At 35.7% G+C, this 11,463-nt stretch overlaps 1 protein-coding gene across 2 annotated transcripts; it reads left to right on the forward strand.

Moving 5' to 3' along the window:
• Nucleotides 1-250: 250 nt before the first annotated feature.
• LOC144451567 (monocarboxylate transporter 12-like) lies at nt 251-7,630 on the forward strand. 2 transcript variants are annotated; one of them, XM_078142446.1, is made up of 7 exons: nt 251-522; nt 1,162-1,371; nt 2,843-3,028; nt 3,416-3,987; nt 4,357-4,561; nt 5,840-6,004; nt 7,272-7,630. In XM_078142446.1, the coding sequence occupies exons 2-7, from the start codon at nt 1,203-1,205 to the stop codon at nt 7,439-7,441; spliced, it is 1,467 nt and encodes a 488-aa protein (XP_077998572.1). In that variant the 5' UTR covers nt 251-522; nt 1,162-1,202; the 3' UTR covers nt 7,442-7,630. The 2 variants fall into 2 exon arrangements, with proteins under 2 accessions (XP_077998572.1, XP_077998573.1); XM_078142447.1 differs by having other exon boundaries at nt 251-489.
• Nucleotides 7,631-11,463: the final 3,833 nt, after the last annotated feature.

Below are 11,463 nucleotides of genomic sequence, written 5' to 3' on the forward strand. Positions count from 1 at the left end.
TAGATTGATAATGTATATGCATTTAGGTCATCACTTTGAAGTGGAATGTCTGTAGATGTTGGATATATGTGAACACAATATTCAAGGTTTCATTCAACACACAGTAAATACTAGACTGTAAGATACGTCGTGACGTTCCGTCCTCACCGGCATTGGCCGATGTTTGAGGGCGCCTCGTCACGGCGTACCTTACAGGCTATTAAAACCCTTTGAACCCTAAAGGCCGGTATACCGGCCTATTGGAGTTTGACTCTATATCCGAAAGGCCGGTATACCGGCCGTATCGCCTAGCAATATAACAGCCAATCAAACAGCTCGTTACTACACGTGTTTGGCATCCAAACATAGTGATGACGTACAGTGCCGCCATTGTTAACGTCGCTGTGTATTACTTTATCGGACATTGCTCTTCAAAAATGCCTTGTAGATGTATTACAAATGCTCAAGTGCTGCAAGATGTGTTGAGTTCGGATGAGGAAAATGTGCACGGTAACAATTATGGCAATGATAGTGATTTATCAAGTGAGCATTCTAGTGTAAACGTTGATTCAGCTACTTCAAATGTTTCAGCCGATGATAATTTAGACCCAGCACCTGTTGGCAGAGGGTGTACGTGGCAGAGGGAGGGGGTTGTGGTAGGGGAGGTGGGCGTGGCAGGGGGTGTGGCAATGGAAAGGGACGTACTGGAGCTCAAAGGAGAACATTTTCCCTCCCCTATAGGTTGGACAGTCAGTTTTTTATTTATCATTTATTCATGTTTACACATCCAAAAAAATATATAACCGCAGACAAATATGATTTCAGAAAGAATATGATATTTCGGAACAGTTACCCTGGGGAGCTCTGGGTATACGTCACGTTACGCTGGGGAGCTTAGGGTTCAAAGGGTTAAAGTAAAGCATTGACCTCAGTTTTGACTTCATTGATAGAAAGCTGGTCATTTTGTATATTGTATAATTAACTTGTCAGAACTTCAAACTCTGTACTATGCATGCATCAAAATGGTCTTTCGTATTCTTTAAATTGGTGGTTCATTTGCATATCATGTATAATATTTTTGTTCAGAATTTACATATGATTTTTGCAGCTTAACTCTCATATATTTGTATAAAAGTTATTATAGATAACAATATATATTATAACTGTCTTTATCATTTACAGAATTACGATTGATTCCAGAACATATTGAGTTCTCTTGAAACATGTCTAACACATCGCATCCCTTAAAAGACCCCCCAGATGGTGGATGGGGATGGGTTGTAGTCTTGTCAGCATTCATATGCTGTACGTTAACTGCAGGCACTTTGTACGCATTTGGAGTACTCTATGTTGCCTTTTTGGATGCATTTGGCGAATCAAAGTCGAAAACAGGTGATAATAATGATACAATACCTTCAAAATACCTTACTATAGTCATTAACATTATTAGTATTTGTTCAAGTGTTAGTCAATGGTTTTCCCTTTTTGAGTGTGGAACAACATTTCTGGTATTTTAACAAAACTGATCTTATTTAGACATTTTATAGTAGTTTTATGAATGGCATATCAACTCTACATATCTACTATATATTTCAACTCTACTTAAATATCAACTCTACTTATCAACTCTACATATCAACTCTACATATCAAGTCTACATATCTACTCTACATATTAACGCTACATATCAACTCTACATATCAACTCTAAATATCAACTCTACATATCAACTCTACATATCTACTCTACTCATCAACTCTACATATCAACTCTACATATCAACTCTACTTATCAACCCTACATATCAACTCTACATATCAACTCTACATATCTACTCTACATATTAACGCTACATATCTACTCTACATATCAACTCTACACATCAACTCTACACATCAACTCTACATATCTACTCTACATATCAACTCTACATATCTACTCTACATATCAACTCTACATTTTTTGTGTTTTTGTAGTATTACCTTACACTTAAAGATCACAATCGTTTAATGCCTCCCTTATCTATGATGTCAGCAAACGAATAATAAATATTTTTTATTCAACTTTGACAGAAGACAGGCAGTCCACACAGGTGACGAACACCTATAAACGTGGACCCCAAAACAAATAGACATAATTAGAAATAAAAGACAACCGGCAAAACCTACAGTTACAATACAAGATAAATGGAAACACCCACAATTACATTAAATGACACTTTGTACAATGACAAACTGACACCCAGTTACAGGGATTTTGTACAATGACAAACTGACACCCAGGTATATGGATTTTGTACAATGACAGACTGACACCCAGGTACAGGGATTTTGTACAATGACAAACTGATAACCAGGTACTGGGATTTTGTACAATGACAGACTGACACCCAGGTACAGGGATTTTGTACAATGACAAACTGACACCAAGGTACAGGGATTTTGTACAATGACAGATTGACACCCAGGTACAGGGATTTTGTACAATGACAGAATGACACCCAGGTACAGGGATTTCCATGATCAAACTTGTTCACGAGTAGCTCATGGTGATTGCCCATGTTCATTCGAAAATAGGTACATGTCACTGTGGCGTTTTATCACAATCATAATTTCGAATATAAAAGTCACTTATAGAAGAAGAATATCACAAGATATGTCTAAGAACCACAGAGAAGCTATGTCTAAGAACCACAGAGAAGCTATGTCTAAGAACCACAGAGAAGCTATGTCTAAGAACCACAGAGAAGCTATGTCTAAGAACCACAGAGAAGCTATGTCTAAGAACCACAGAGAAGCTATGTCTAAGAACCACTGTGACATGAAATGATACTTAATGACATCATTTCTCGAATCTGTTACAGCATGGATTGGTTCTATATTCGTATTTGTGTATACCACTACAAATACAGTTGGCGTGGCTTTGACAAGAAAGATTGGACATCAAAAAACAGTCATGTTAGCCGGCATGGTGATGTTTATTGGTCTAATTACAACATCCTTTGCGACACATTTGGCGATTGTGTATTTTACATTCGGCATAATTACTGGTAAGGCAATTGTTTCGATCAAAATATAACAGACCCGAAAATCATACTACTTGTGAGATAAATTGATGGGATGTACAAAAAGTAGACGAAGTCAATATGTAGTCTGTACCCTATGTACAGGAAGTAGACGAAGTCAATATGTAGTCTGTACCCTATGTACTGTATACATGACATTGCAGTCTAAAAGACTTTGTTTTTGTTTAATTTTTGACCAAAGATACTCTGGCAAGAAAATTTAGAATCAGAAAATGACATGATTTTCGTTTAAAGTGACCGACAAGAGTTTTTGTCAATGCACATTCTAATCAACCCAGAATGGCATGAATGCAAGCCGACGTCAGTTGTCAAGGGCAATATGGTATTACAACGATTCCTAATTGTTTTCAGGTATTGGTTGTGGACTTGCACATATGCCAAGTATTGACATGGTCAGCAAGTACTTCAAAAGGAGGCTGTCACTTGCGATTGGATTTGCAATGGCCGGGTCTGGCGCAGGACAATTTGCTTTAGCGCTGATGGGCCAATATTTACTGCATACATATGGTTGGAGAGGAACCCTACTGATCTTATCAGCAGTGGCTTTGAACTTGAGTGTTGCCGGTGCACTCATGTGGCCACTAAGGGGCAGTGAAAGTGGTGGCTCTATAAAGCAAATGAATGAACCAACTCTGACATCAGACGGAGAGAAAGAGGAAAATATCAAAAGTAGCAATACAACGAAAGAGGATTCAGAAGTCAACGAACATACCATCTACCTAGAACCTGTTGATGATAAACCTGATAGAGGCAAAACAAGTACAACAGTGACAAACAGTTCCAGTAATAAGTGCAGCTGTTGCTGGACATCATGCGCATCTTTCTCATGGAAGGGGTCGTTATTTGGGGAACCAGTATTTTGGGTGCAATGTTTGATTGCTGTAGGGCAGGGTATTGCAATCGGAACCGTTTTGATACATATGGTAAGTTACGCTGTTACATGTTTCAAACGTTTGCACGCTAATCCGCCAAACTTTCCTGTCTTAAGTTGATCAATTAAATGCAATTTCTTGTTCAGAGTAGCAATTAGTTTATCGTCATTTCAACAAATCAAAATGGCTGTAAATTTTATTTTCTGGCCACATTCACTATTATAGGATTATTAGAATGTCTCCATCAACTTTGACTATGTCTTAAATAACCCACATTCTCATTTTCTTGTCAGTGCCTCTATAGTTTTTCTCGTGATTATACTCAAAATTAAACCTTAACATTCTCTGCTAACTAATAAACCAATATCGATATTCTAATGAGTTTATGCATGTATCAATGCCAACATTACCTATTTACAGGTTCGTCGTGGACATGACTTCGGTATTTCAGACACACACAGTTCTCTAATACCAGCTGTTATGGGTTTAACACAAGTCATTGGACGTCCACTGTGGGGTGCTGTGAGTCATATAAGAAGGTTGAGAGCAAATATTCCATATGGTATTGCTATGGCTATAAGTGGTGTTGCGACGATTATCAGTACCTACACAAGGAGCTTTATAGGTATTAAAGATATCTGCAGGTTCTTTCAAATTGTTAGTTTGTTGATAGCGTTAGCACTTCTTCACTCAAGTAATTGTATGAAGACTTGTAAATAGGGAACTTGAACAGTAAGACATTTGTTTGTCCAGAGATAGCGTTCAAATTTGTCAGACACTTGTAAGAAGCGAAAACAGTCTTGACTAGTTACAAGACAAATATTTTCTGCTTTTCCCCTTTTCCATCTTTTGTAACAATTTACCCTAGGCCCTGTAACTCATTATGTTTGCATTTGTTTATTGTATGAAATAAACCATCGATATTATATTAGCATAAAATAACCAGTGTTAATAAATATTACCTTTTTCATCTGTAAATATTCTGTTAGTATATTGCTGATAACCGTGATGCTAAAAACAATGTTTACACCTTAGATTTTAAAAAAAAAAAGTGTTCATTAGTTTACAGTGAATAGATTATGACGACTTCATATTTGCATTTTGATTAAATTTACTTATACAATGCACAAGCCAAGTTGAACAAAACATATGAAATATATATTCTGGTCGTTCTACGTCACGACAACGCGTGTCTACGTCACTGGTTCTGCTATGTTTGAAATATGAGTCAAACACTCAAAATTGCCCTCGATTTTTCTTTGATATTATTGGCGCTGGTATAATTATGTTATTCTCCGATATTTTTCTTCATTCAGACGAAAAATACTCGTGACCTAAGGGTTGTCACTACGAGTCTTGCGACTCGTAGTGACAAAGGCCCCTTAGGTCGCTCGTATTTTCCTTGGCTGAACGAAAAATATGGTAGGGAATAACATGTAAATATAAGACACTGGTGAAGTGTTAAAGTAAAAATATTGTAATAGATACTTAGTCTTATCAAAGCAAATTCCTACAATTCCTAAATTGTGAAATGTATACGCGATTACCTTATTTGCATAAAGAAAATGTTTTGTAGGTAGTATAAGCATAATTCAAATAGGAATGGTAGCTTTAAAATAATGAAATATGAAGAGATCTTTGCAAATCGAATACTGGATGCAGAAATGTTTGTTTAAGATGGGACATACACATTTTCAATTCCTATTTAGTTTGTGTACCACACGAGTGAGGTTTACATTAGATTCAAAACTCTAAAATATACATACGTTTTTATGTTGAAATTCTCAAACAAACATTGACATTACCTTCAATATATATGTTTTGATTCTGCCAAACTATCAGCTACATAGAATAAGTTACTATAGTTATTTAGAGAGTAATTTTTCAATCTTTTTTTTTGCAGGTCAAATCATCTTCACCGTTTTATTTGGGATAGGTCTTGGTGGCTTTACTGTCCACATTCCTGTAGTTGTGGCTTCTTTCCTCGGAAATGAAAACGTTGGATTCGGAACATCTATTTTGTTTCAAACCCAGGGAGTCACAATGTTGTTAGCATCACCACTAGCCGGTATAGTTATAAATATTTTGTTTTTATTTACATTATCTGGTTATTTACTAACAAAATTGTGGACTTTAACCTCATACCTTACTCTTGTCTGCTTGCAATTATTGACGTAACAAATGAACAAAAATAATACCTCAACAACAGAAAATAAAATATTATTAATTATGACTGACTTCCATAATCCCTGCGCGACAGCTGATGGATTTGTCAGGTGCCATCTTTGATAGTCTCGCTTCCAGACTCGTGATTGTAAACCGAGCGGCGAAGCCGCGAGAAGTTAGCCTAAAGTCCCTCACTTCTCGCGAGAAGTTAGACTAAAGTCCCTCACTTCTTGCGAGAAGTTAGCCTAAAGTCCCTCACTTCTCGCGAGAAGTTAGACTAAAGTCCCTCACTTCTCGCGAGAAGTTAGCCTAAAGTCCCTCACTTCTCGCGAGAAGTTAGACTAAAGTCCCTCACTTCTTGCGGCTTCGCCACTCGGCTTACAAAGCTTAGGGACGATAGTCATGAGTCTTGCGGCGAGACTACATCTCTGATTAATTTTGCATTAATTTGTAAACATGCTATCCAAATCTTGTGACACTTATTGACACATTTCGTTTTCTAAGAACAAAGGTATTAATTGTTATATATTGGATTCCAAGGCAAGCTAAGACATTGGAGAGTGATGTAAACTTGTCTTTCCGATTCATCCTTTTGTTCTTACATTCGGGCATGTCCGATATCCCTCACACGGGATCCTAAACTTGGCTAATTTTTGAACGCAAACAAGAATTATAGTTAGGAACCATAGCAGTTTCACAGGCCATTAATAAGGGTATACGTTCCGTGCCAGACAGTTGAAAAAAATGACCAGTTTATGCCACGTTTTTGGAGTCATGATGAATAAATGTTTAGACGTACCGATGTGGAACCTACAAATGGCTAATTCAAACCTCGCCGATGATGCCCGTCTCTGAAGTGCTAGTATGCTTTCTTGGCAAGATTTGAGCCATGGATTGTGCAATAGTCAACTCAGCTATACAAATTGTGCACCTGGTGGGATGTAGGGGTTGCTCACTGGGGCTACTATGCAAACACTGCAATCATATTTGCTATACAACGGACTCTATTAACCCCAGGAAATTAAAGTATAAAGACTGCTGTGCCGTTATAGGTATGTGCCCGAGATAGAGATTGTTTAGCTAATGAAGTACAGAGTGCAAAAGAGCAAATTAATGTTTACATTATCATTATTGTTACATCCGTATACTTGTGTATATTTTTCCAACAGGTTGGATACGTGATGAAACTGAGATTTATGATGGTGCTTTTTGGATGGCGGGAATTGCTATCATTCTTGCAGCAATTGTAGCATTCCTTCTACCTGCTGTCGAAAAATTGGTTGAAAGGAAACGTCAACAACACAAAGCTACAGATCGACAGGAGGTTGAAATAAGATGATTTCTTGATATAATACCTACATCTGATAATACACAGATGTACTATATTACAACGAATCTAAGAGTATCAATGCATGGAAAATTCCTTTGTTACTTTAATTTTTAATTTTTACTTTAATTAAAGTGATGCTGAAGTATTGGTATAAATTAACTGTTGATAGAGATGGTTTATTGTCTTCGTTATTCAAAATGGGGCATCTATAAACATTACTATCTAAACAATAATATTTTGGAAAGTGAAAATTCAAGTTACAAGAACACATTTGTTTGTTGTAGTCATAGTAACGACGATTTCTTAGAATATTTTATTTTGTTGATGCTGAATACAACTAAAGCTTGACTATTCCGTTGTCATGATAATCCCAGTACAGTATATTTCACTATTGTTGACTTTGTCAGTCTGTCTTGAACTTTGCTAAAATCGCTGTGGGGATAATCGCTAACGTTTTGCTCGGAGAAAATAATAACATTCAGTTGACTAGTTGCATACTTACTGTGCTATTTTTAAAAAGCCTTTAAAAGTGAGTACAAAAGCCTCATCAGAGTAATGATATCTTAATGATGGCATAGCAGGGTTTGTAAAGTGCTAGTGGAGCAAATGTGTCAACCTATACATCTATAGTTCTATAGAACTGAACCAACTCAAATAAGCCACGAGGTACGTATACTCAACGGATACTATATTTACGTACACTGTGCATGTCAGCTACGTCATGTAGTTTTACTTTCAGCAACATTATTAAAGCTTAAGAGAAGGATAAGGTCGATGAGTAGTTCCATCATGTCGTGTCCTTGGCGAGAACAATTTTTTTACGATTTAAAACGTAAAAGAAAATCAAATTTGGACATCATTATAAAAAAAAATATTCTCGATCTACGTTATCATTCAACAGTACGATTAGTATTTCTATGGAGTTAGGATATAGTTGAATACGTATATCTGGAGCGAGGTCATTCGCGGTGTAATACCTAAACGTAAAAGTTGTACCATTCAAGTATAAATGTATTACTTTACAGGATAATCACGTTTCTCATAAATGATAAATCTCCAAGTCATTGCTATGAATGACGAATTAATTCAATACAGATGGACACAAAATACTTGAAATTATGTTATCCACTGCAAGCTTCAAGACAAGATTTAGGTAATGCCGCAAAATGGGTTTAGACCATATGCTTAAAATCAAATGTAATTTTAAGCTGGGTTTGTTAAATCGTTTTACTGCTTCGATTCTTAGGTTCTCGGTAAAACGTTAGTAAAGAGGACAAATGAATGAATGAAATTTGTTCACCAGATAACAAAAATAAGCTACACTTTCAAAACTTTCGGAAGAAAATAGTAAATCAAAAGTACACACAGAGCACACACACACACACACACACAAATAAACAAACAAACAAACAAATACCACCTTTTTGTATTTTGGGTGCCATTATATTATAAAACATACAACGAACTCAATATCAGAGTGTTATAAGATGCATGTACTTGTAGTCGAATATATTAAATGTCAATTTTCAAATTTTTACACAAAACTTAGGCCTAAAAACTAATTGTTTGGTTCCGGTTTAATCTTACCCGACCCCACCTAGCTTTTCACTGCCGTAACTAAACTTTTTTTACGTATTCGAGAGAAAAAATAATAAATCGCAAAAATTGTTAAGTCTCACAAGAAATAGTGGATGCAGAAACTGACATCAACTTAAAAGACAATATAAAACTATTCTTCCAATCTGTAATGGCTGTACATCTGATAGGAAGAACAAACAGCACAGAGACCATTTGGAAACAATCCGGAAAAACCAGAACTAGACACTCACACATGAAAAAAATATATAATAAAATAAAATAAAAAATCTACCTACACCATCTATTCTAAAATTGAGCGTAATCAGAACCACACAATTTTTTTGATTAGGCCTTAACAACACGTGATCATTTTGAAGAATTCCAGTATTTAAATAGCTTCGTCAACCCACACTATTTCTTGAATGTGTGTACTCGTCTATAGCACAATTTTGGTGATAATAATTGTGATGAGAAACCAGCAAAGAAATTTACCAAGGGTAATAATAAAAGTGTGGCTTTGAGCTGTGCCGCTTGAATTCAACGTCGTGTGGTTTCCTTACTTCTACTTTCATGCCCATCAGTTATTTCAAAACCAATAGATTGAAAGAAAATTATTGTCAATGGTGGAATCAGGATGGTATTGTCACAAAACTAAAACCTACAGGTTCCATTCCTATCTCGTATTGAGAACATCCATAATGACAAGAGCTCTTATAGGCCCGCGGAGTAATGATTTTCAAAAGAAAAAATGAGATCTCTGGCGTTTCAAATGGCTAGAAGATATATTCCACGTAAATGTACTCTAACTATCTTTTACAGATAGGTCAAATTTGATGTGTGTTTACAGCAAAATGATTTTTAGAGTTCTGACATTTATACGAATGTCATCATATACCGTCCTACCCACCAATCCCATCCACTTATCGTCAACAGATGATGGTGCCAAAGTCAGGTTGAAATGCACTTTCGTTTTCTTATGTAATTGTTCACACTAAAGATAACTTACTTCATATATGTATTAAATGCCTTACGTTGCCTCTAATATTTGAAGGTGTGGTTTTGATAAATATTGACATTCTGGAGCATCACTGTTTTTATTTTTTAAAAATGCATTTTTGACAACATGTCCAATATAGTAAGTTTTTCTACAGCAATTAAGCTAACTCTGTCACTCGACCGTTCCTTTGTAAAAAACATTAACAGTTGGTGATTAATTTTTTGGGGGTTGTTGACACGATTGTGTTACGTTTCTATAACTGTTTTTGTTCAAAGAAGACAATTTGGTCGATACGATGTCTTTGACTACTGTCTAATAATTTGAGACATCGGAGTTCACCCAGCGCCAAGGTAATGTTTGAACTTCCCCACATGTACCAACTAAAATATTCACTTCGCGTCATTTTAAATGTTCACTTGTTTCAAAACATCGAAACAAAGGTAACTACATTTCGACAAAAATAGCCTTTGAACATAAACCCCGTCCTAGAGAGTAATAGCATTGTATTGGTCAAATATTAGTTATTAATGTAGAGATATTAGTAAATAATGTAGAGATATTACTAAAAATTGTAGAAGTCTAGGAAAGACGTTTTTATAAACCGCCAATTAATAAGAGTACAAGTTGAAAAGCCGCGTTTTATTGAAGTCTTTGAACTGTATCAGCCACAAGTGAACAAAAACCATAAATATAATAAACATCAACCATAAATATAATACTAGCCAAATTGTAGATTGCACCTCGGACACGATTTGACTGAAAATCGTTCCATACTTTGTATTATAATATGAAATCTTACTTCTACTCCTTTTGAAATAATAACAGAAATTTTGGATCCTTCGCCTTGTTTTCATGGAAATTGAGAATGTTTTATTTTCTCATAGAGTTAACACAGTATTCACATTGTACTGAGACCCCCTTATTTCTTTTAACTAATAAGGGTTGGAGGTTTCTTGAATATATGTAACAGCAGAAGTTCAAAAAGTTTATTTCCGAAGTGCATTTCACAAAAGACGTGTGGTAAAGCTGCAATTATTTATAAGTGACACAGTCTGTAACTTTAAATACTTCGGCAAGGTTTCATATTGCAAATTACTTTAGGTAGAAAAGCCACCGTAGGAAAAATAAATGTTGGTAAACTCTAGGTTTTGGAGAGTCATTTAATGTACGTAAGTTACTTATGTTATGCGGGATTGTTGAGAAATGCCGAGTTGAAACTTTATCCTCATTTTTTTAATTGTTCAATAGAGGTCATTGCCATAGAAACACATTTTTCCTAAGAATCAGCAGGCATGTATATGCAGTAGCATTACACACATAACCACGACTCCTAAGTGCTTATTACCTTTACATAAAACAACAATTTTACGTTATTTTTGGGTACCCATCCATTGAAAAACACAATATTCCATGTACATATATAAGCACCCCTTAGCATTCGTTTTTGTTGCTTTTT

Source organism: Glandiceps talaboti, chromosome 21 (assembly GCF_964340395.1).
Source record: "Glandiceps talaboti chromosome 21, keGlaTala1.1, whole genome shotgun sequence".
NCBI lineage: Eukaryota > Metazoa > Hemichordata > Enteropneusta > Spengelidae > Glandiceps > Glandiceps talaboti.